The sequence below is a fragment of the Neolamprologus multifasciatus genome, chromosome 9 (genome assembly GCF_963576455.1).
Source record: "Neolamprologus multifasciatus chromosome 9, fNeoMul1.2, whole genome shotgun sequence".
In the NCBI taxonomy this organism is placed as follows: domain Eukaryota; kingdom Metazoa; phylum Chordata; class Actinopteri; order Cichliformes; family Cichlidae; genus Neolamprologus; species Neolamprologus multifasciatus.
Window position 1 is genome coordinate 12600721 of NC_140447.1, and position 24067 is coordinate 12624787.

Below are 24067 nucleotides of genomic sequence, written 5' to 3' on the forward strand. Positions count from 1 at the left end.
GGTTTTTGGACCAATTTTGTGTTCTCCATTCTTTAAGCACTGGTTTGAGCACCGGCACCATTTCAAAAGTACTAGTTTGACACCGGTATCGGATAAAACCTAAACGATACCCATTCCTATTTAAGGCTATATGTGCCTTGCTGCTCTTGTTGTCGTCATCTAACACATTTCTAACATAGTCTGTCCTCTCATCTTTCACTTTTTCTCATTTCCTCTCTTCACTTTTAACATTATCTTTCACATCTTCTTGATTACTATATGACAAATCATCTACAAGAATGAAGCACACAGTCCTGTTAACCTGCTTACCTACTGTTGTCCGCCTGTGTGGTGTTAAGGCACACCAGAGGTCAAAGCAGAGTATAAAAGACCAGGCCAATAGAGAAACTGTAACAATCATGACAATTTGAATGAAGACACAAAACGCACCTCTGTTTATGAAACTGTAACATTACAGTTGTAGTATCTTAGTTGAGTATGCCTAATGGCAGCATGTTAACATCCGGTACCTGAAATTAGGTTTAGGGTACGGATGTCACATACAGAAATATCATGATATTGCAGGTGTACTGGCTACTCATTTTAGTGAAAATGAAATTATGATTATTATAATCATTAATTAATGACCGTGTTTCATTTTCACTAACAAACAAACCAATGTATTGCCATTTACATTCACTCGTTAACATAAATATCTAATCATCCAGTTGTGTACCAGCATTCATGCATGGAGACATCAGAAATAGATAGAAAGGTGATTTAAGTGACTTTGAATGTCTGCTCCAAGTATTTCAAAACTTCTGATCTACTGGGATTTCCCCACACAGCCATCTGTAATGTTCTCACTGGAAAACATCCAGTGAGTGATGGGGGAAAAAAACATGTTGATGATGCCAGACATTACAGGAGAATTGGTCGACTACTTCAAGCTTACAGAAAGCTGAAAGTTATGCAAATAACCACCCACAGAAGAGCATCTCTGATAGCACAACATGAAGATCATCGTGAAAGAATGGAGTGATCCTCGCTAATAACAGGTCAGGTTGTTGGTGGTGTAATGGATATTCAGCAGACTAAGCCACCATGTCACAATATTCAGATTATATCAGATTGTGTTTTTTTTAATAATAGAATGAGTTTTACTCAAATGCCCTCCACAGCAGCTGTGATACAAAATGTTGCAAAATGTTTCCAACACCGTGTTAAATCTCTGCCACAAAGAATTAAGACTGGCAAAAGGGAGGCCAACCCAATACTAGCAATGTGTACATAATAAAGTAAACATTGCACATCCCCATTTTTAAATAAACAGTGTATTAGGAATTGTGAGGGTGTTAGTGTGATATTTACTGTGGGTTATAAGTAAAACTTCAGAGTAAAACATGATACATTAGTTTGGGAAGGTTAATAAATGTAAGAAGCTAATTTCATGCAACATTTTGCAGTTTTGCTTCTCCTCCAAGAACACAATATTTTGGCTCAATAAATACAAACGTATATTTCACTTGAATGTCTTAAAGACATAAAGACTTGGATGGCCACTAACTTTCTGCTTCTTAACTCAGATAAAACTGAGGTCATTGTACTCGGCGCTGAAAAGCTTAGAAATATGGTATCTAACCAGATTCTTACTCTGGATGGCATTACCTTGGCCTCCAGTAACACTGTGAGGAACCTTGGAGTCATTTTTGACCAGGATATGTCCTTCAACGCACATATTAAACAAATATGTAAGATTGCGTTCTTCCATTTGCGCAACATCTCTAAAATTAGAAATATCCTGTCTCAGAGTGACGCTGAAAAACTAGTTCATGCATTTATTACTTCCAGGCTAGACTACTGCAATTCATTATTATCAGGATGTCAAAAAACTCACTGAAAAGCCTTCAGTTAATCCAAAATGCTGCAGCAAGAGTACTGACAGGGACTAGAAAGAGAGAGCATATTTCTCCTGTTTTGGCTTCCCTTCATTGGCTTCCTGTTAAATCCAGAATTGAATTCAAAATCCTGCTCCTCACATACAAGGTCTTAAATAATCAGGCCCCATCTTATCTTAATGACCTTGTAGTACCATATCACCCTATTAGAGCACTTCGCTCTCGCTCTGCAGGCCTACTTGTTGTTCCTAGAGTATTTAAAAGTAGAATGGGAGGGAGAGCCTTCAGTTTTCAGGCCCCTCTTCTGTGGAACCAGCTTCCAGTTTGGATTCAGGAGACAGACACTATCTCTACTTTTAAGATTAGGCTTAAAACCTTCCTTTTTGCTAAAGCATATAGTTAGGGCTGGACCAGGTGACCCTGAATCCTCCCTTAGTTATGCTGCAATAGATGTAGGCTGCCGGGGGATTCCCATGATGCATTGAGTTTTTCCTTTCCAGTCACCTTTCTCACTCACTATGTATTAACAGACCTCTCTGTATTGAATCGTATCTGTTATTAATCTCTGTCTCTCTTCCACAGCATGTCTTTACCCTGTCTTCCTTCTCTCACCCCAACCGGTCGCAGCAGATGGCCGCCCCTCCCTGAGCCTGGTTCTGCCGGAGGTTTCTTCCTGTTAAAAGGGAGTTTTTCCTTCCCACTGTCGCCAAAGTGCTTGCTCATAGGGGGTCATATGATTGTTGGGCTTTTCTCTGTATCTATGAAGCGCCTTGAGGCGACATTTGTTGTGATTTGGCGCTATATAAATAAAATTGAATTGAATTGAAAAATTGAATGCCAAGCCATTAAAGAGAAAATCTGATAACTGTGCATCATCTCAGAGTAGGGGCTCAGAGTAGAGCCGCTGCTGCTCCACATCGAAAGGAGCCAGCTGAGGTGGTTCGGGCATCTGACAAGGATGCCCCCTGGGCGCCTCCTGGGTGAGGTGTTCCAAGCATGTCCCACTGGGAGGAGGCCCCGGGGCAGACACAGGAGATGCTGGAGAGATTATATCTCTCGGCTGGCCTGGGAACGCCTTGGTGTTCCCCCGGATAAGCTGGAGGAGGTGGCTGGGGAGAGGGAGAGGGAGGTCTGGGCCTCTTTGCTTAGGCTGCTGCCCCCGCGACCCAGCCTCGGATAAAGCGGATGAAGATGGATCGATGGATGTGCATCATCTTAATTTTAGGAACATTAAAAATAAAATATATGATAAACTCATTATAAATACACAAAAATACACAAAATGATAAAAATAATAATAAATATTTTACTGGAGATAAACAGCTAATCAAACTTCACTTCGTGGCTCAAGAGTTGGGAGTTCGTCTTGTAATCGGAAGGTTGCTGGTTCGAGCCCCGGCTTGGACAGTCTCGGTCGTTGTGTCCTTGGGCAAGACACTTCACCTACCGCCTACTGGTGTTGGCCAGAAGGGCCGACGGCGCGATATGGCAGCCTCGCTTCTGTCAGTCTGCCCCAGGGCAGCTGTAGCTACAACTGTAGCTTGCCTCCACCAGTGTGTGAATGAGTGGATGACTGGGTGTGTAAAGCGCTTTGGGGTCCCTAGGGGGGACTAGTAAAAGCGCTTTACAAATACAGGCTATTTACCATTCAAAGTACCTTTTTAAAAGACATATTGTATGGAAGCGCTATTCTACAAATATATGTTCATCAGACATGAACATCCTGAACGGGTTCTTTGTAATGAATTAGAAGAGAGCATTTTTCACCAACAGACACTTCCACACTCATTTCTTCTGCACTTGAGCGTAGATACACTCTGGGCCATCAGCTGTCTGTGATGGCCTGTCTCTGCTTTGAGTCTTGCACACTTTGACCTGTGAATACACCAAATCCTGCTGCTGTGTGCTCTCCTGCAATCGGTCTAAAGAAGGTCCGGGTTTCTGCTTGGAGAAGTCAATCTGTCCATAATGGATGTTTTCATTTTCTGCTGTTCTGGCTGCTTCTTGGAGAGACAGACTCTGAAATCAAACACACCAAACTTGAGATGTAATGAAGAACTGGGGGAAAACTCTGTTCGACTCAATCAGTGATATAATTTGATACCTTCAGAGTAGCAACTTGATGCTTTGAAAGCAAGTAAAACACAAAAAAACAGGACGTTTAATCGCATTTGTATGTGAGTGAGGAATCGGCTCTGTCTCACCCCATTAGAGCACTTTGTCCTCAGACTGCTGGTTTACTTACTGGGAGGCAGAGTATTCAGCTTTCAGGCCCCTCTGTGGAACCAGCTTCCAGTTTGGATGCAGGAGACACACACCCTCTACTTTTCTAAGATTTTTAAGATAAGATTTTCTTTTTAATAAAGCCTATAGTTAGGACTGGATCAGTGACTCTGAATCCTCCCTTATTACACTGCAGTTGGTATAGTCTGCTGGATGATTCCCATTATGTTGCTTTTTCACTCACTGTGCGTTTATATGCCACTCTCCATTTAATTATGTTTAATCTCTGGCTCTCTTCCACAGGGTGTCTTTGTCGTGTCTTCCTCCCCTCAACCCAACCAGGTGCAGCAGATGGTGGCCCCTCCCTGAGCCTGGTTCTGCTGGAGGTTTCTTCTGGTTTTAAAGGGAGTTTTTCCTTCCTGCTGTCACCAAGTGCTTCCTCATAGGGCACTTGTTGGGATTGTTGGGGTTTTTTGTCTGTTATTGTAGGGTCTTTACCTTACACTATAAAGCTCTTCATGAAGCTGGCTTGGCGTTATATGAAAAAAATTAAACTGAATTGAAAAGACTGCAGTCACTATTGTGCAGTCATGTAAAACCACAATAAAGTTCAGTTCTCCCACCTGTGTCTGATCAGAAGCTCCATGTTTGACTGACTTCAGTCGCCTAAAAGGAACAAGACAAATTTTAGCTTAACTGTAGAAGTAAAAGGGGAAAAAAAGAAATAATTATATATATATATATATATATATATATATATATATATATATATATATATATATATATATATATATGGTATAGTATAGTAAAATTACTTTCCTGAAACGTTCAAGTATGATTGACTCAACCCTGAAGTTTCTTCAGTGCAGAAACAATTATCTGAGTCATTAACGGACTCATGTTGTGCTATGTGGCCACCTTGTGGCCACCAGCAGGAATGGCAACAACCCTGAGTAGCTGTCCAACTTTACGTTTGATTTTGATGTCATGTTAACTTAAATCTACTTCTGCGACCATATAAATGTAAAATGCACACCAAAACATCCTAATTTTGTCTGAGACATTCATCCAAAATGTAACAATTTACAGTATTTAGGCAAAATATAAGACAATGTTGTGAAATACCTAATACAAACAAATAAACAAAGTGATGAACAAGCTACTCACAATGCTAAAAAAAAAAAATTAAAATAGGTTAAGAAACAGACACTTACCAAATGATGAAAACCAAACAAATAAGTGTGATGATCCCAAGGATCCCTCCAACAGCAGCCCACCACGTATCAGTTCCTAAAGAAACACATGTTTTGTCTTTCTGCTCGGTATACTCAGTGTTCATTCATATATGTCCAGCCTCCTTATTTTACTTTCCCCTTCTGTTTGCACTTGTACTTTGTGAAGATGTTCAACCGTGATGAACAGCTGACTACCTACATTTTTCTGAAAAGATTTATCCCATTCCTGATTATTTTGATCAATCTGTTATGACTAAAATTAAACACAATGTTTAGAATTGAGCCTTTTCATCTATCATTCTACATTTACCTGAAATATTAAGATGAGTCTCTGCTGATGTCTGATTACCCAGATCATTAGTGGCCACACAGTAATAAACTCCTCCATCTGTTACATTGAAGCTGTAAATCTCTCCTTCAGATACTTTCACAGCTCCATCTCTGCTCTTCTTGAACCAGGTGAAGCTGCTGACTGGAGGTTTGGCTCTGCTGGAGCAGGTCAGGTTCACCCAGCTGCCTGCTGACACCAAAACTGATGTACTGATGGATGCTGAGGTGTCTTTGGGAGAATCTGGAGAAAAAGATTCACACATATCCCCATTATTCATTATAAACAGAATGATAAATAATGTGGATCCCATCAATCATGATATGTTGACAGGATCCAACAATAAACTCTGATTGTCTTACATGAAACACTGAGAGTCTCTTCTGTCTCTGCTGTCTTGGTGTCTTTTCCTTGGTTCACAGGATATCTGGCAGAGCAGCTGATCTTCTTTCCATCATGTGTGTCTGACAGAGTGATGGTCTGCTGGATTTTAGTTGTAAAGCTTCCATCTGTGTTTTGCTCTATTTTGTTGTGAGAGTCTTGTGGAGATTCCAGGTGAGTTGAGGAGGGGAGTGTGGACAGGGAGTGAGAGCTGAGCAGGTTATAGTGACAGACTCCTTCTCCTTCAGATCACCTGGGATTGTAATATCGGGCCTCCAAGGAGAATCTGTGGTTTCAAATCACAAACATATTAGAAATGAAGAGCACACTACACTTTATACATGTTTAAATCTTCAAACTTCATCCTGTGATCTCGTTATCTAAAATTCATAGATCATTTTAGAAATCAGATCCTGAGCCGAGCAAACATTATAAATAAGGAAATATAAACACCATTCAGGCTATTAAGACAATAATTGTGACTGTAATATAGTATATCCTCAACAGACATAGACAGAGAAAAAAAATCTAACAATCAAGAACAAAACTACAAAATTATTGTTTGCTTTAACTATGAAAAAGCAAGAATTCGTTACCTCTGACTGTTATTTGAAGAGGATCACAAGAAGCTGTTGCCTTGAATGGTTCACTCTCTACTCTGAAGAAGTATGTGTCTGTGTATGTGGTGGTTAAATTAGAAAACAGAGTGGTGCAGTCTCTCTGACTCAGGTTCCCAGTAATACTCATTGGATAGATGCTACCTGCTCCACTACTGTTGAAGATCACATTTTTTGAATTTTCGATACTGAATCTAGAATCATTTTTAATCCACACTCCAAAGATTTTTCTTGTGCTGATAAATTTCATGTCCAAGTTACATGGGATTTGCAAACAAGATCCACTCAGTGCTTCCAGCTTCTTTGGTGCAGTTATGGAGAGTCCTGGTTGTTTTGTACAGTCTGCCAAAGCACCTGTAAATACAATTCATGGATTAAGTTATTCACACATTAATACTGTACTGTAGTCCAGACAAGACTTAAAACATAATCTTTGATTAAATGATTCAATTACATTGATTTTTGTATCTGTGTGTTTATTACACAATCGCAGGTTTTAACAGAGCTCATCTAGAGCTCAATTAGACATAAAGGGTTACTGATTATTTCTTTTTCTTTTGTCATGATTCAGTTTTTAAATTAGACATTAAAAGTGTAGTTGATTTAATATACTTTCTTTATTTTTTCTTAAGCTGTAGGTGTTACAAGCTGTAGCTTCAGCCAACACCCTTTCAGTCATTTGACTTCTTCTTCTGTTATCATTTAAATTCTTGTTTTGTAAACAAACCAAAGAGAAATTACCAATTAAAGCGTTTCAATTTCAAGTTAGGACAATAACAGTTGGAAAAAGTAGCTGTGGGGTCACTTTTTCTTCCAAATAAAATTCACATTTTAAATGATTTCAATATAAGTGAACAAACGGCTCACCTGACACAAAGAGGAGAACCGATAACATGCCGACTGTCACCATGTTCACAAACTCCTTCCCTGCATTTTAACACACAAACACAAATAAATCTGTTTATCTAATCATTCCACACATGAAGTTTTAAAACAGCACCGACAGTCTGTTAAAGTTGTTTCACAAGAGAACTTCCCCTATTTAACAACATTTTTTTTCTTGGCAGTGATCTCTCTGAATCTATAATCACACAGTTCATTTAAAACAACAACACAACTAAGTAAAATTTAATACATATTACATTAAATTACTTAATGCGTCTTTCATTTAAGTAAAAGAATAAATAATTATTAGTTTTAGAGAGTAACAGTGAAATGTTTCCTTACCAAGTGAACGAGTGATTTCACGACGAAATGAGGGGGTTTTAGCACAGTTACAGTGAACCATGTAGCCTGACTGCTGTTAAAAAGAAGGAAGTTCAGAAGGAGAACATGCTCTTTAAGAAAGTGAGCTAAGGCCAGCCTGCTTGGTTGCAAAGCTGCTACGGGCATGGCATCACATGATGCTCTGACCAAAGCAGGAAAATAGTCACTTATCTGTCCTTCCTGTTAATATCCTCTGATAAAAGAAGTCAAAGATTACAACATCGTTAAAGTCTCAAAGTACTTACAAACCATCAAAGAACTTCTTTACCAACTTGAGTTATTCTAAGGTTTTGTGCTTTTATACTATATATTTAATAACATCATGAAATTATATTATCTCTGCCATGTTTCACTAAGAGTGGATTCAAAGGAGCAAACCAACTCAGTCATACAAACACGTAAAAAAAAGTTGATTTATGGTGAATTAAAGAAGGAAAATGGAAACACTTGGTGAGCAGGTGAAATGGGAAGGACCTGAGGAGAAAGGAAGAGGACAAAGACCGGTGATAAGCGCACACACAGTAACGTTAGATTAATGGGAGCAGACGGGCAGGTGGCTGGACGTTTGCGAAAGGTGCAGGAAGGTGATGAGGAGAAATCCAGGTAAGCAGGCGAGGCGTGGAAGTCCGAAGTGAGGAATCCGTGCCTAACGCTGTTCTCCGGGGGGGCGAACGGAGTAAACAGACGAGTGATCTTAGTAGGAGTAGCTCTACAGAGGGATGACGAGAAGACGAAGATTACAGCTGGAGATTCCCGGAATGAGCCCATTACCACAGAGCTGAAGCACAGCTGGCACACCGCTGTTCTTCACCAGCTTGACGATGCCAAACACCACAAGCTGAACAGCCCGAGAACTGCGACCACGCCCACTCACCCAGCTCAAGAAAACAGAAAAAGCAAACCCCACCCATCTCAAATCCTACAATATCAACAGTAATTATACACACACGAGTATTCTGAAGATGTATGAGCACAAATGATTCAAACTGGTTAAAACTGAAAGCTTTAATCTCAACCTCCAGTTTAGGGATGGGTACCGGTATCTGGTGCCATTATGGCACCAGTTCTGACATAAACGGTAGTAACCAGACAGTAACCAGACCGAAAAGCAGCACATATTAGTATCATACTAGTACTAGTATCATCTGATGTTTGCTGGAGCCACAGCTGTAAAAGCTGCTGGTCATGATATCGGTTTGGATATGTGGTGAGAGGGAAACATGAAGATGAAACCAGGAGATGTCCTTACTGAATCATCAGAGCTGAACAGGTGATGGAGAAACAGGTTTACCTTTTAGGTGACATGAATGAGTTGAAGGGAAGTTATGAACTGTTTCTGAGAGACAAATAACACCAGGATCCTTTTCTAAGTAGCTGACAGCTGGTAACTGTGCAGGGGCGGGTCTAGCAAAGTTTTGCCAGGGGGCCAGGGGGGCATTAACAGGGAAAGGGAGGCACAAAGAAATACTTTTCTTTCTTATTCTCATTTAAAATGTCTAGCTTTTATTAAATAATCATCTGAATCTTGCGAACAAAGTTTTTATCTGACATAAAATGTATAGAAATCATACATATACCAACAAGACTGTACATCACTGTCACAACAGCGTTTGTTTTCATTCAAAGGCTTTATGGCTTTAATACCTGGTGCGCCGGTCTCTAGTCAAAATGCCCGGGCCGATTTTTTTGTCCCAGTCCAGCCCTGCAGGTTAATACTGGCAGTGTCACCATGCCAGCTGACTGTATTTCATCATCAGCGAGTGTTGTTCTTTATACATCAGTATTACCAAAGTTTATCATAAGGCAGCATAGAAAGTATTTACTTGCTTTCAGGTTTCATTCAAATGTTAGTCTTTTCATTTGTTTCCCCACTTTTTTCCTGTTTCAAAGTCAAACACCAGTTTGTGAGAAGATTATCTTCTTTTTTTAATAGGCAGATAAAATTTTGCATTGGCATTGGCTAATCTGCCGATTGTATGTTAGAAATGTTCGTATTTTAATATTCAAAAATGTTTTTGCACAAAACATATGTGCACTATATGTCAGTAAAAATACTAACAGTTGGTAGAATTTTTTTCAACATCATCTGCCAATTATACCTGCCACCCTTTTCCAAATCTGTGCCCCTACCTGGCCCCCCCAACAAATATTTTCTAGACACGCCACTGCGCAAACCGAGTGCGGGTGGGTTGCCTGTTATCTGACCCGGAGCAACATCCCCCAAAAACCCGAGAGTACAATCCTGGCCCCTAGCCCTGCCAGTGTAGCAGAAATGATGATGGATGATGGTGGCAGCAGCAGCTGTTCTTCTCTGGGCGAGCTTAATGTTGTTCGTGTGTAATTTACGTTGAGTAGGCTAAACACGTTATTAAATTAATGCATGTAAGGTGAACTAGCAAACATCATCATAGCTACATGCGGCTGTCTTCTTGTTTGATGGCAGATACTCCCTTCACCCTGGCAAAAAAGGCTAAAATGACCAAAGAAAAAGTGGAAAACAGTTAAACATGAGAGGTTTTTGGACAAAGTTTGTGTTTTTTCCATTGTTTAAGCACTGCTTCCAGCCAACAGTGATACCATATATGCCCCATAGCTGCAGAGAAGGCTAACATTGTTATCTTTTTACAAAAAAACAGCTGAACATGAGAGGTTTTTGGACCAATTTTGTGTTCTCCATTCTTTAAGCACTGGTTTGAGCACCGGCACCATTTCAAAAGTACTAGTTTGACACCGGTATCGGATAAAACCTAAACGATACCCATTCCTATTTAAGGCTATATGTGCCTTGCTGCTCTTGTTGTCGTCATCTAACACATTTCTAACATAGTCTGTCCTCTCATCTTTCACTTTTTCTCATTTCCTCTCTTCACTTTTAACATTATCTTTCACATCTTCTTGATTACTATATGACAAATCATCTACAAGAATGAAGCACACAGTCCTGTTAACCTGCTTACCTACTGTTGTCCGCCTGTGTGGTGTTAAGGCACACCAGAGGTCAAAGCAGAGTATAAAAGACCAGGCCAATAGAGAAACTGTAACAATCATGACAATTTGAATGAAGACACAAAACGCACCTCTGTTTATGAAACTGTAACATTACAGTTGTAGTATCTTAGTTGAGTATGCCTAATGGCAGCATGTTAACATCCGGTACCTGAAATTAGGTTTAGGGTACGGATGTCACATACAGAAATATCATGATATTGCAGGTGTACTGGCTACTCATTTTAGTGAAAATGAAATTATGATTATTATAATCATTAATTAATGACCGTGTTTCATTTTCACTAACAAACAAACCAATGTATTGCCATTTACATTCACTCGTTAACATAAATATCTAATCATCCAGTTGTGTACCAGCATTCATGCATGGAGACATCAGAAATAGATAGAAAGGTGATTTAAGTGACTTTGAATGTCTGCTCCAAGTATTTCAAAACTTCTGATCTACTGGGATTTCCCCACACAGCCATCTGTAATGTTCTCACTGGAAAACATCCAGTGAGTGATGGGGGAAAAAAACATGTTGATGATGCCAGACATTACAGGAGAATTGGTCGACTACTTCAAGCTTACAGAAAGCTGAAAGTTATGCAAATAACCACCCACAGAAGAGCATCTCTGATAGCACAACATGAAGATCATCGTGAAAGAATGGAGTGATCCTCGCTAATAACAGGTCAGGTTGTTGGTGGTGTAATGGATATTCAGCAGACTAAGCCACCATGTCACAATATTCAGATTATATCAGATTGTGTTTTTTTTAATAATAGAATGAGTTTTACTCAAATGCCCTCCACAGCAGCTGTGATACAAAATGTTGCAAAATGTTTCCAACACCGTGTTAAATCTCTGCCACAAAGAATTAAGACTGGCAAAAGGGAGGCCAACCCAATACTAGCAATGTGTACATAATAAAGTAAACATTGCACATCCCCATTTTTTAAATAAACAGTGTATTAGGAATTGTGAGGGTGTTAGTGTGATATTTACTGTGGGTTATAAGTAAAACTTCAGAGTAAAACATGATACATTAGTTTGGGAAGGTTAATAAATGTAAGAAGCTAATTTCATGCAACATTTTGCAGTTTTGCTTCTCCTCCAAGAACACAATATTTTGGCTCAATAAATACAAACGTATATTTCACTTGAATGTCTTAAAGACATAAAGACTTGGATGGCCACTAACTTTCTGCTTCTTAACTCAGATAAAACTGAGGTCATTGTACTCGGCGCTGAAAAGCTTAGAAATATGGTATCTAACCAGATTCTTACTCTGGATGGCATTACCTTGGCCTCCAGTAACACTGTGAGGAACCTTGGAGTCATTTTTGACCAGGATATGTCCTTCAACGCACATATTAAACAAATATGTAAGATTGCGTTCTTCCATTTGCGCAACATCTCTAAAATTAGAAATATCCTGTCTCAGAGTGACGCTGAAAAACTAGTTCATGCATTTATTACTTCCAGGCTAGACTACTGCAATTCATTATTATCAGGATGTCAAAAAACTCACTGAAAAGCCTTCAGTTAATCCAAAATGCTGCAGCAAGAGTACTGACAGGGACTAGAAAGAGAGAGCATATTTCTCCTGTTTTGGCTTCCCTTCATTGGCTTCCTGTTAAATCCAGAATTGAATTCAAAATCCTGCTCCTCACATACAAGGTCTTAAATAATCAGGCCCCATCTTATCTTAATGACCTTGTAGTACCATATCACCCTATTAGAGCACTTCGCTCTCGCTCTGCAGGCCTACTTGTTGTTCCTAGAGTATTTAAAAGTAGAATGGGAGGGAGAGCCTTCAGTTTTCAGGCCCCTCTTCTGTGGAACCAGCTTCCAGTTTGGATTCAGGAGACAGACACTATCTCTACTTTTAAGATTAGGCTTAAAACCTTCCTTTTTGCTAAAGCATATAGTTAGGGCTGGACCAGGTGACCCTGAATCCTCCCTTAGTTATGCTGCAATAGATGTAGGCTGCCGGGGGATTCCCATGATGCATTGAGTTTTTCCTTTCCAGTCACCTTTCTCACTCACTATGTATTAACAGACCTCTCTGTATTGAATCGTATCTGTTATTAATCTCTGTCTCTCTTCCACAGCATGTCTTTACCCTGTCTTCCTTCTCTCACCCCAACCGGTCGCAGCAGATGGCCGCCCCTCCCTGAGCCTGGTTCTGCCGGAGGTTTCTTCCTGTTAAAAGGGAGTTTTTCCTTCCCACTGTCGCCAAAGTGCTTGCTCATAGGGGGTCATATGATTGTTGGGCTTTTCTCTGTATCTATGAAGCGCCTTGAGGCGACATTTGTTGTGATTTGGCGCTATATAAATAAAATTGAATTGAATTGAAAAATTGAATGCCAAGCCATTAAAGAGAAAATCTGATAACTGTGCATCATCTCAGAGTAGGGGCTCAGAGTAGAGCCGCTGCTGCTCCACATCGAAAGGAGCCAGCTGAGGTGGTTCGGGCATCTGACAAGGATGCCCCCTGGGCGCCTCCTGGGTGAGGTGTTCCAAGCATGTCCCACTGGGAGGAGGCCCCGGGGCAGACACAGGAGATGCTGGAGAGATTATATCTCTCGGCTGGCCTGGGAACGCCTTGGTGTTCCCCCGGATAAGCTGGAGGAGGTGGCTGGGGAGAGGGAGAGGGAGGTCTGGGCCTCTTTGCTTAGGCTGCTGCCCCCGCGACCCAGCCTCGGATAAAGCGGATGAAGATGGATCGATGGATGTGCATCATCTTAATTTTAGGAACATTAAAAATAAAATATATGATAAACTCATTATAAATACACAAAAATACACAAAATGATAAAAATAATAATAAATATTTTACTGGAGATAAACAGCTAATCAAACTTCACTTCGTGGCTCAAGAGTTGGGAGTTCGTCTTGTAATCGGAAGGTTGCTGGTTCGAGCCCCGGCTTGGACAGTCTCGGTCGTTGTGTCCTTGGGCAAGACACTTCACCTACCGCCTACTGGTGTTGGCCAGAAGGGCCGACGGCGCGATATGGCAGCCTCGCTTCTGTCAGTCTGCCCCAGGGCAGCTGTAGCTACAACTGTAGCTTGCCTCCACCAGTGTGTGAATGAGTGGATGACTGGGTGTGTAAAGCGCTTTGGGGTCCCTAGGGGGGACTAGTAAAAGCGCTTTACAAATACAGGCTATTTACCATTCAAAGTACCTTTTTAAAAGACATATTGTATGGAAGCGCTATTCTACAAATATATGTTCATCAGACATGAACATCCTGAACGGGTTCTTTGTAATGAATTAGAAGAGAGCATTTTTCACCAACAGACACTTCCACACTCATTTCTTCTGCACTTGAGCGTAGATACACTCTGGGCCATCAGCTGTCTGTGATGGCCTGTCTCTGCTTTGAGTCTTGCACACTTTGACCTGTGAATACACCAAATCCTGCTGCTGTGTGCTCTCCTGCAATCGGTCTAAAGAAGGTCCGGGTTTCTGCTTGGAGAAGTCAATCTGTCCATAATGGATGTTTTCATTTTCTGCTGTTCTGGCTGCTTCTTGGAGAGACAGACTCTGAAATCAAACACACCAAACTTGAGATGTAATGAAGAACTGGGGGAAAACTCTGTTCGACTCAATCAGTGATATAATTTGATACCTTCAGAGTAGCAACTTGATGCTTTGAAAGCAAGTAAAACACAAAAAAACAGGACGTTTAATCGCATTTGTATGTGAGTGAGGAATCGGCTCTGTCTCACCCCATTAGAGCACTTTGTCCTCAGACTGCTGGTTTACTTACTGGGAGGCAGAGTATTCAGCTTTCAGGCCCCTCTGTGGAACCAGCTTCCAGTTTGGATGCAGGAGACACACACCCTCTACTTTTCTAAGATTTTTAAGATAAGATTTTCTTTTTAATAAAGCCTATAGTTAGGACTGGATCAGTGACTCTGAATCCTCCCTTATTACACTGCAGTTGGTATAGTCTGCTGGATGATTCCCATTATGTTGCTTTTTCACTCACTGTGCGTTTATATGCCACTCTCCATTTAATTATGTTTAATCTCTGGCTCTCTTCCACAGGGTGTCTTTGTCGTGTCTTCCTCCCCTCAACCCAACCAGGTGCAGCAGATGGTGGCCCCTCCCTGAGCCTGGTTCTGCTGGAGGTTTCTTCTGGTTTAAAGGGAGTTTTTCCTTCCTGCTGTCACCAAGTGCTTCCTCATAGGGCACTTGTTGGGATTGTTGGGGTTTTTTGTCTGTTATTGTAGGGTCTTTACCTTACACTATAAAGCTCTTCATGAAGCTGGCTTGGCGTTATATGAAAAAAATTAAACTGAATTGAAAAGACTGCAGTCACTATTGTGCAGTCATGTAAAACCACAATAAAGTTCAGTTCTCCCACCTGTGTCTGATCAGAAGCTCCATGTTTGACTGACTTCAGTCGCCTAAAAGGAACAAGACAAATTTTAGCTTAACTGTAGAAGTAAAAGGGGAAAAAAAAAAATATATATATATATATATATATATATATATATATATATATATATATATATATATATATATATATATATATATGGTATAGTATAGTAAAATTACTTTCCTGAAACGTTCAAGTATGATTGACTCAACCCTGAAGTTTCTTCAGTGCAGAAACAATTATCTGAGTCATTAACGGACTCATGTTGTGCTATGTGGCCACCTTGTGGCCACCAGCAGGAATGGCAACAACCCTGAGTAGCTGTCCAACTTTACGTTTGATTTTGATGTCATGTTAACTTAAATCTACTTCTGCGACCATATAAATGTAAAATGCACACCAAAACATCCTAATTTTGTCTGAGACATTCATCCAAAATGTAACAATTTACAGTATTTAGGCAAAATATAAGACAATGTTGTGAAATACCTAATACAAACAAATAAACAAAGTGATGAACAAGCTACTCACAATGCTAAAAAAAAAAAATTAAAATAGGTTAAGAAACAGACACTTACCAAATGATGAAAACCAAACAAATAAGTGTGATGATCCCAAGGATCCCTCCAACAGCAGCCCACCACGTATCAGTTCCTAAAGAAACACATGTTTTGTCTTTCTGCTCGGTATACTCAGTGTTCATTCATATATGTCCAGCCTCCTTATTTTACTTTCCCCTTCTGTTTGCACTTGTACTTTGTGAAGATGTTCAACCGTGATGAACAGCTGACTACCTACATTTTTCTGAAAAGATTTATCCCATTCCTGATTATTTTGATCAATCTGTTATGACTAAAATTAAACACAATGTTTAGAATTGAGCCTTTTCATCTATCATTCTACATTTACCTGAAATATTAAGATGAGTCTCTGCTGATGTCTGATTACCCAGATCATTAGTGGCCACACAGTAATAAACTCCTCCATCTGTTACATTGAAGCTGTAAATCTCTCCTTCAGACACTTTCACAGCTCCATCTCTGCTCTTCTTGAACCAGGTGAAGCTGCTGACTGGAGGTTTGGCTCTGCTGGAGCAGGTCAGGTTCACCCAGCTGCCTGCTGACACCAAAACTGATGTACTGATGGATGCTGAGGTGTCTTTGGGAGAATCTGGAGAAAAAGATTCACACATATCCCCATTATTCATTATAAACAGAATGATAAATAATGTGGATCCCATCAATCATGATATGTTGACAGGATCCAACAATAAACTCTGATTGTCTTACATGAAACACTGAGAGTCTCTTCTGTCTCTGCTGTCTTGGTGTCTTTTCCTTGGTTCACAGGATATCTGGCAGAGCAGCTGATCTTCTTTCCATCATGTGTGTCTGACAGAGTGATGGTCTGCTGGATTTTAGTTGTAAAGCTTCCATCTGTGTTTTGCTCTATTTTGTTGTGAGAGTCTTGTGTGAGATTCCAGGTGAGTTGAGGAGGGGAGTGTGGACAGGGAGTGAGAGCTGAGCAGGTTATAGTGACAGACTCCTTCTCCTTCAGATCACCTGGGATTGTAATATCGGGCCTCCAAGGAGAATCTGTGGTTTCAAATCACAAACATATTAGAAATGAAGAGCACACTACACTTTATACATGTTTAAATCTTCAAACTTCATCCTGTGATCTCGTTATCCAAAATTCATAGATAATTTTAGAAATCAGATCCTGAGCAGAGCAAACATTATAAATAAGGAAATATAAACACCATTCAGGCTATTAAGACAATAATTGTGACTGTAATATAGTATATCCTCAACAGACATAGACAGAGAAAAAAAATCTAACAATCAAGAACAAAACTACAAAATTATTGTTTGCTTTAACTATGAAAAAGCAAGAATTCGTTACCTCTGACTGTTATTTGAAGAGGATCACAAGAAGCTGTTGCCTTGAATGGTTCACTCTCTACTCTGAAGAAGTATGTGTCTGTGTATGTGGTGGTTAAATTAGAAAACAGAGTGGTGCAGTCTCTCTGACTCAGGTTCCCAGTAATACTCATTGGATAGATGCTACCTGCTCCACTACTGTTGAAGATCACATTTTTGAATTTTCGATACTGAATCTAGAATCATTTTTAATCCACACTCCAAAGATTTTTCTTGTGCTGATAAATTTCATGTCCAAGTTACATGGGATTTGCAAACAAGATCCACTCAGTGCTTCCAGCTTCTTTGGTGCAGTTATGGAGAGTCCTGGTAGTTTTGTACAGTCTGCCAAAGCACCTGTAAATACAATTCATGGATTAAGTTATTCACACATTAATACTGTACTGTAGTCCAGACAAGACTTAAAACATAATCTTTGATTAAATGATTCAATTACATTGATTTTTGTATCTGTGTGTTTATTACACAATCGCAGGTTTTAACAGAGCTCATCTAGAGCTCAATTAGACATAAAGGGTTACTGATTATTTCTTTTTCTTTTGTCATGATTCAGTTTTTAAATTAGACATTAAAAGTGTAGTTGATTTAATATACTTTCTTTATTTTTTCTTAAGCTGTAGGTGTTACAAGCTGTAGCTTCAGCCAACACCCTTTCAGTCATTTGACTTCTTCTTCTGTTATCATTTAAATTCTTGTTTTGTAAACAAACCAAAGAGAAATTACCAATTAAAGCGTTTCAATTTCAAGTTAGGACAATAACAGTTGGAAAAAGTAGCTGTAGGGTCACTTTTTCTTCCAAATAAAATTCACATTTTAAATGATTTCAATATAAGTGAACAAACGGCTCACCTGACACAAAGAGGAGAACCGATAACATGCCGACTGTCACCATGTTCACAAACTCCTTCCCTGCATTTTAACACACAAACACAAATAAATCTGTTTATCTAATCATTCCACACATGAAGTTTTAAAACAGCACCGACAGTCTGTTAAAGTTGTTTCACAAGAGAACTTCCCCTATTTAACAACATTTTTTTTCTTGGCAGTGATCTCTCTGAATCTATAATCACACAGTTCATTTAAAACAACAACACAACTAAGTAAAATTTAATACATATTACATTAAATTACTTAATGCGTCTTTCATTTAAGTAAAAGAATAAATAATTATTAGTTTTAGAGAGTAACAGTGAAATGTTTCCTTACCAAGTGAACGAGTGATTTCACGACGAAATGAGGGGGTTTTAGCACAGTTACAGTGAACCATGTAGCCTGACTGCTGTTAAAAAGAAGGAAGTTCAGAAGGAGAACATGCTCTTTAAGAAAGTGAGCTAAGGCCAGCCTGCTTGGTTGCAAAGCTGCTACGGGCATGGCATCACATGATGCTCTGACCAAAGCAGGAAAATAGTCACTTATCTGTCCTTCCTGTTAATATCCTCTGATAAAAGAAGTCAAAGATTACAACATCGTTAAAGTCTCAAAGTACTTACAAACCATCAAAGAACTTCTTTACCAACTTGAGTTATTCTAAGGTTTTGTGCTTTTATACTATATATTTAATAACATCATGAAATTATATTATCTCTGCCATGTTTCACTAAGAGTGGATTCAAAGGAGCAAACCAACTCAGTCATACAAACACGTAAAAAAAAGTTGATTTATGGTGAATTAAAGAAGGAAAATGGAAACACTTGGTGAGCAGGTGAAACGGGAAGGACCTGAGGAGAAAGGAAGAGGACAAAGACCGGTGATAAGCGCACACACAGTAACGTTAGATTAATGGGAGCAGACGGGCAGGTCGCTGGACGTTTGCGAAAGGTGCAGGAAGGTGATGAGGAGAAATCCAGGTAAGCAGGCGAGGCGTGGAAGTCCGAAGTGAGGAATCCGTGCCTAACGCTGTTCTCCGGGGGGGCGAACGGAGTAAACAGACGAGTGATCTTAGTAGGAGTAGCTCTACAGAGGGATGACGAGAAGACGAAGATTACAGCTGGAGATTCCCGGAATGAGCCCATTACCACAGAGCTGAAGCACAGCTGGCACACCGCTGTTCTTCACCAGCTTGACGATGCCAAACACCACAAGCTGAACAGCCCGAGAACTGCGACCACGCCCACTCACCAGCTCAAGAAAACAGAAAAAGCAAACCCCACCCATCTCGAATCCTTACAATATCAACAGTAATTATACACACACGAGTATTCTGCAGATGTATGAGCACAAATGATTCAAACTGGTTAAAACTGAAAGCTTTAATCTCAACCTCCAGTTTAGGGATGGGTACCGGTATCTGGTGCCATTATGGCACCAGTTCTGACATAAACGGTAGTAACCAGACAGTAACCAGACCGAAAAGCAGCACATATTAGTATCATACTAGTACTAGTATCATCTGATGTTTGCTGGAGCCACAGCTGTAAAAGCTGCTGGTCATGATATCGGTTTGGATATGTGGTGAGAGGGAAACATGAAGATGAAACCAGGAGATGTCCTTACTGAATCATCAGAGCTGAACAGGTGATGGAGAAACAGGTTTACCTTTTAGGTGACATGAATGAGTTGAAGGGAAGTTATGAACTGTTTCTGAGAGACAAATAACACCAGGATCCTTTTCTAAGTAGCTGACAGCTGGTAACTGTGCAGGGGCGGGTCTAGCAAAGTTTTGCCAGGGGGCCAGGGGGGCATTAACAGGGAAAGGGGGGCACAAAGAAATACTTTTCTTTCTTATTCTCATTTAAAATGTCTAGCTTTTATTAAATAATCATCTGAATCTTGCGAACAAAGTTTTTATCTGACATAAAATGTATAGAAATCATACATATACCAACAAGACTGTACATCACTGTCACAACAGCGTTTGTTTTCATTCAAAGGCTTTATGGCTTTAATACCTGGTGCGCCGGTCTCTAGTCAAAATGCCCGGGCCGATTTTTTTGTCCCAGTCCAGCCCTGCAGGTTAATACTGGCGGTGTCACCATGCCAGTGTAACCCTGGTAAGATTTACAGCAATCAGAAGAACAGGGTTCTTTAATACATTGTAGTACTTGTTTGATAGTTTAATTTCCGGGCATGCCCTGAAGGCATCATCTGCAGCTCAGTGCGCGTGAAGGTGTGGTGTAGGGGAACAAAGACAGCAAGGAAAAACTCCATGCTGCCGCGGAGCACGGTTTTCCAGTTGAAAGAGAGAGAAAAAAAGAGGTTCAAATAACATTTGTGAGAGAGCTGTCGTTAGCGGTGAACCACAGACGGGTACCTACCTCGAAGGAGTCGGAGTGTTTCTTCGAACTTTTTGAACTATTCTGGTGAGTTAGCCTAGCTCACTTAGCACCGCTATTGCAGTTCAATGCACTGAAATAAATAACTAACCAGTCAGAATAGTAGTAAATGTGTTTAATGATGTTTAAGATGTGTTTTTTATAGTATTGTGATGTTGTGACAGTTTGTTTATTATGAGTGTCTAGTGTTTTTTCTTTTTTGGGCCTGCTAGTTCAGCCGCGGCCAGCTAAGTGGTTATGCGCAGTTCACGTGCAATAGCTGTGCTGTAGCTGTAACTGCGGGTGATGCACAGTAATACCGGTGTATTTACTTTTAATGTGTCACAAGATGCAAATTTATTTTAATATTTAAAAGAACCAAGGACATTTAAGGAATGTGGACATCTAACATTCTGCGTATTTGTGTGCAGACTGTTTTTTTTTGAGGTACAGTTCCATGTGTGCCAAGTGAGGAGCTGGTATCGTGGGTCTAAGACACTGTTGCTGCTGTGGAGGCCTTCTGTGTGTCAGGACGCCAACACGTGGATGCCTGCCGTACCAGGAGGGCGGTAGGGAAAAAACAAAGGGAAGCCCACCTGAGAGATACTTTATCATTTTCTTTTGCTACTTTTTCCCCGCCTGAGATTCAGGTCGTTTTCAGTTCTTAACCCAGGGCAGTGGGTAACTGAATAAACTGACACCATAAGGAACTGGACACTCACATGCTATTTTCTTTTCTTTTTTCCTTTTCTTGGGGTGTTGAAATATTGTGTTTCTTGTCTTAAATCTATTTTGATTGTTCAATTATTTTTGTTATGCATTTGAGATGGTTACTGCATTTAAAGGTATCCCTACATTGAGGATGAGCAAAGGGAACTGATCCAAGGAAAATATATATAAAGCAAACTTTGTTTCACAAACCTGTGGTTGTGCGTGTTATGTGGGTTGGAAGTCTTATTGCTCTTACAGAGTTGCTACTGCCAATCTCCTTCCCAAACCTAGATTCGGATATTGTAGACATTGCACTTGGGCGAGCAGTATAGATCATCTCTTTATAGATAGAGGGACACACGTCCAGGTTACATAAAAAGTGGCGAGCCAGCCAGGAGATTGGTTAATAGTAGCTTTCTGATCTTCCACCCCACACTACGCACGTTTGAGATTTTGACATTTGTTCCACTGAGTCAGTTATGGATATTTGCAACCGTTTTGAGGTTAATGGTCAGAACTCCCTGTATGTAACAGGTATAGGACCAGAATACACAGATGAGGAAATAACTGCTGTGTTCAAAGTTAATGGAGACATTTCTAAATTAGTCAGGATCCCTGACGAATCAGGACAACCAGAGGGTAGAGCCCTGATCCAATATGCATCTGACAGGTCTATCTCTAGAATCGACCCCATTACCTTGGGTACCGTACCAAGTCCAAAGGACCCCGCTGTGATGTGGTTTGCGAGGACCATTAGAGATGTTTGTCAGGAAGTGGTGGGGAGGGAGATAGCTCGCAGATACCTGGACGAACTAAAGTCTGTCGCAGACAGTGGCAGGAAAGGTTTCTTGAATGTGCTTCAGGAGGAACTGCATGGGAACCAGGGCACATCACATGACGTACACAGTAATGCTACACCGGCCCATGCAGCTCAAGATGCTAACACACCTAATAATGATCAAAATGAGCCTGCGGAGCCCACACATGTTTATAGTGCATCTGCTAGTTTACCAACGAGCCCAGTCCACATCAGTGAGGATGTTTTTAACCCCCCCCAGATCCAGAAAGTGGTTGTGGAGCATGTCATCCGAAGTGAGTCCACCACTTCACCATCCCCACAAATAAGGTTGCGCACCTTCTCTGGGCGGATGCCAAGGCCAAACGGTGAGGTGGACTACGAAACATGGCGCACCCAAGTTGATCTTCTCCTTAACGATCCTTCCTTGAATGATGCTCACAAGGTGAGAAGGATTCTTGAGAGCTTGCTGACTCCAGCAGCTGATGTTGTGAAGCCCCTTGGCATCTCTTTACCACCAAGTGTCTACATCACTCAGCTTGACTCTGCTTTTGGTGTTGTGGAGGATGGAGGGGAGTTGTTTGCGGCATTTCTCGGCTCTAACCAAGATAGTGGAGAGAAGCCATCAGCATACTTGAACAGGCTCCATAGCCTCCTCACAAGAGCAATTTCTAGAGGGGGAGCCTCAGCTGAAAATTCCAATGATCATTTGCTCAGACAGTTTTGTAGGGGCTGTTGGGATCAGAGCATCATCATCGGCTTACAGTTAGAGTGCAAAAAGGGAAATCCACCAACATTTCCCGAATTCCTCCTCATGCTGAGAACTGAGGAAGACCGCCGTTCCACAAAGCTAGATAGGATGAAAAAGCATTTAGGTGCTTTGAAAGCTAACATGTATGCCCACCATATTTTTGATATGCCCTCTTATGACTGTGAGCCTGTCCCACTGCCTAACACAAAGCCGAATGAGACATCAAAGCTTGAAAAGAAGGTAAATGAGCTAACTAAACAGCTGGAAAAGCTAAACAAAAGGCCACCGAGCCTCACTCATGATAGTAATCCTCCCCTAGTGGTAAAAGCAGAGCGAGATGAAACCTCTAACATTGAGAACAAGATAGCTGAACTGACAAAGCAAGTTGAAAAACTAGCACAAAATCAGAGAGCGAGTACTCAAAAGACCGACTGCTTTGCAATCAGTAGTAGTAACATGAAGAGGGGCCTTAAGGTGCCTGGAATCCCGAGGCCGTGGTTTTGTTTTAAGTGTGGGGAAGACAACCACATTGCTGCTCATTGCTCCAATGAACCCAACCCCACACTGGTTCGCAAGAAAAATGCAGAACTCCGGGAGAGGCAGGATAAGATTTTAGCTCAGCAGGCTGCTTCCCCATTCACTTTAAACTAGTAGCAGCTCCTGTTGTGGGACATCCAGGAGCTGCAGTTGATGATAACCCACACAATGACTGAAACCCACCGTTGCACAGAGCGATCTATACCTGCAGGGCTTGTAGGTCCTCGTTGTGCGGCTTCTGTCTTTCTTGAGGGTGTACAGTGTGAGTCCATAATGGACACCGGCTCACAAGTTACAACAGTGTCCGAGTGTTTCCATAAGAACCATCTGTCTCACTTACCTATACATCCAATTCATGCCCTTCTTGAAATCGAAGGAGCAGGTGGACAGCAGGTCCCCTATCTTGGTTACATAGAAGCACGTGTCACTTTCCCGCTGTCCGTTCCTGGCAGGAAAGAGGAGCTAGTCGTGTTAGCACTTGTGGTGCCAGAGTGTCAGTTCAACAGCAGGACCCCCCTGTTGATTGGTACCAATGTGTTATTACGACTCTATGAACAAGTACTTGAACAGGATGGTCCAGAGGTTGTTTGCAAACTCTTCTCTAGAGATTTTGCAGTGATTTTCCAACATATTGCCCAGATCCATGACCTCAACAACCATGCTCGCCCTGTCAGGTTACATGGTGGAAATTCCATCACCATCCCTGCAAAACAAAAGTGCTGCATCACAGGTGATGTCAGGTTGAAAAGGAACAGTCAGAC

At 40.8% G+C, this 24067-nt stretch overlaps 1 protein-coding gene and 2 pseudogenes across 1 annotated transcript; 1 reads left to right on the forward strand and 2 right to left on the reverse strand.

Annotated features, from left to right (window-relative positions):
- Nucleotides 1-1353: 1353 nt before the first annotated feature.
- LOC146511201 (sialic acid-binding Ig-like lectin 12) lies at nt 1354-8042 on the reverse strand (annotated as a pseudogene).
- Nucleotides 8043-9043: 1001 nt separating this feature from the next.
- LOC146511202 (B-cell receptor CD22-like) lies at nt 9044-18798 on the reverse strand (annotated as a pseudogene).
- A 1510-nt stretch (nt 18799-20308) lies between these two features.
- On the forward strand, nt 20309-23981 carry LOC146511203 (paraneoplastic antigen Ma3 homolog). The gene is made up of 2 exons (XM_085172959.1): nt 20309-20559; nt 20943-23981. The coding sequence occupies exon 2, from the start codon at nt 21702-21704 to the stop codon at nt 23418-23420; it is 1719 nt and encodes a 572-aa protein (XP_085029085.1). The 5' UTR covers nt 20309-20559; nt 20943-21701; the 3' UTR covers nt 23421-23981.
- The last annotated feature ends 86 nt before the right edge of the window (nt 23982-24067 follow it).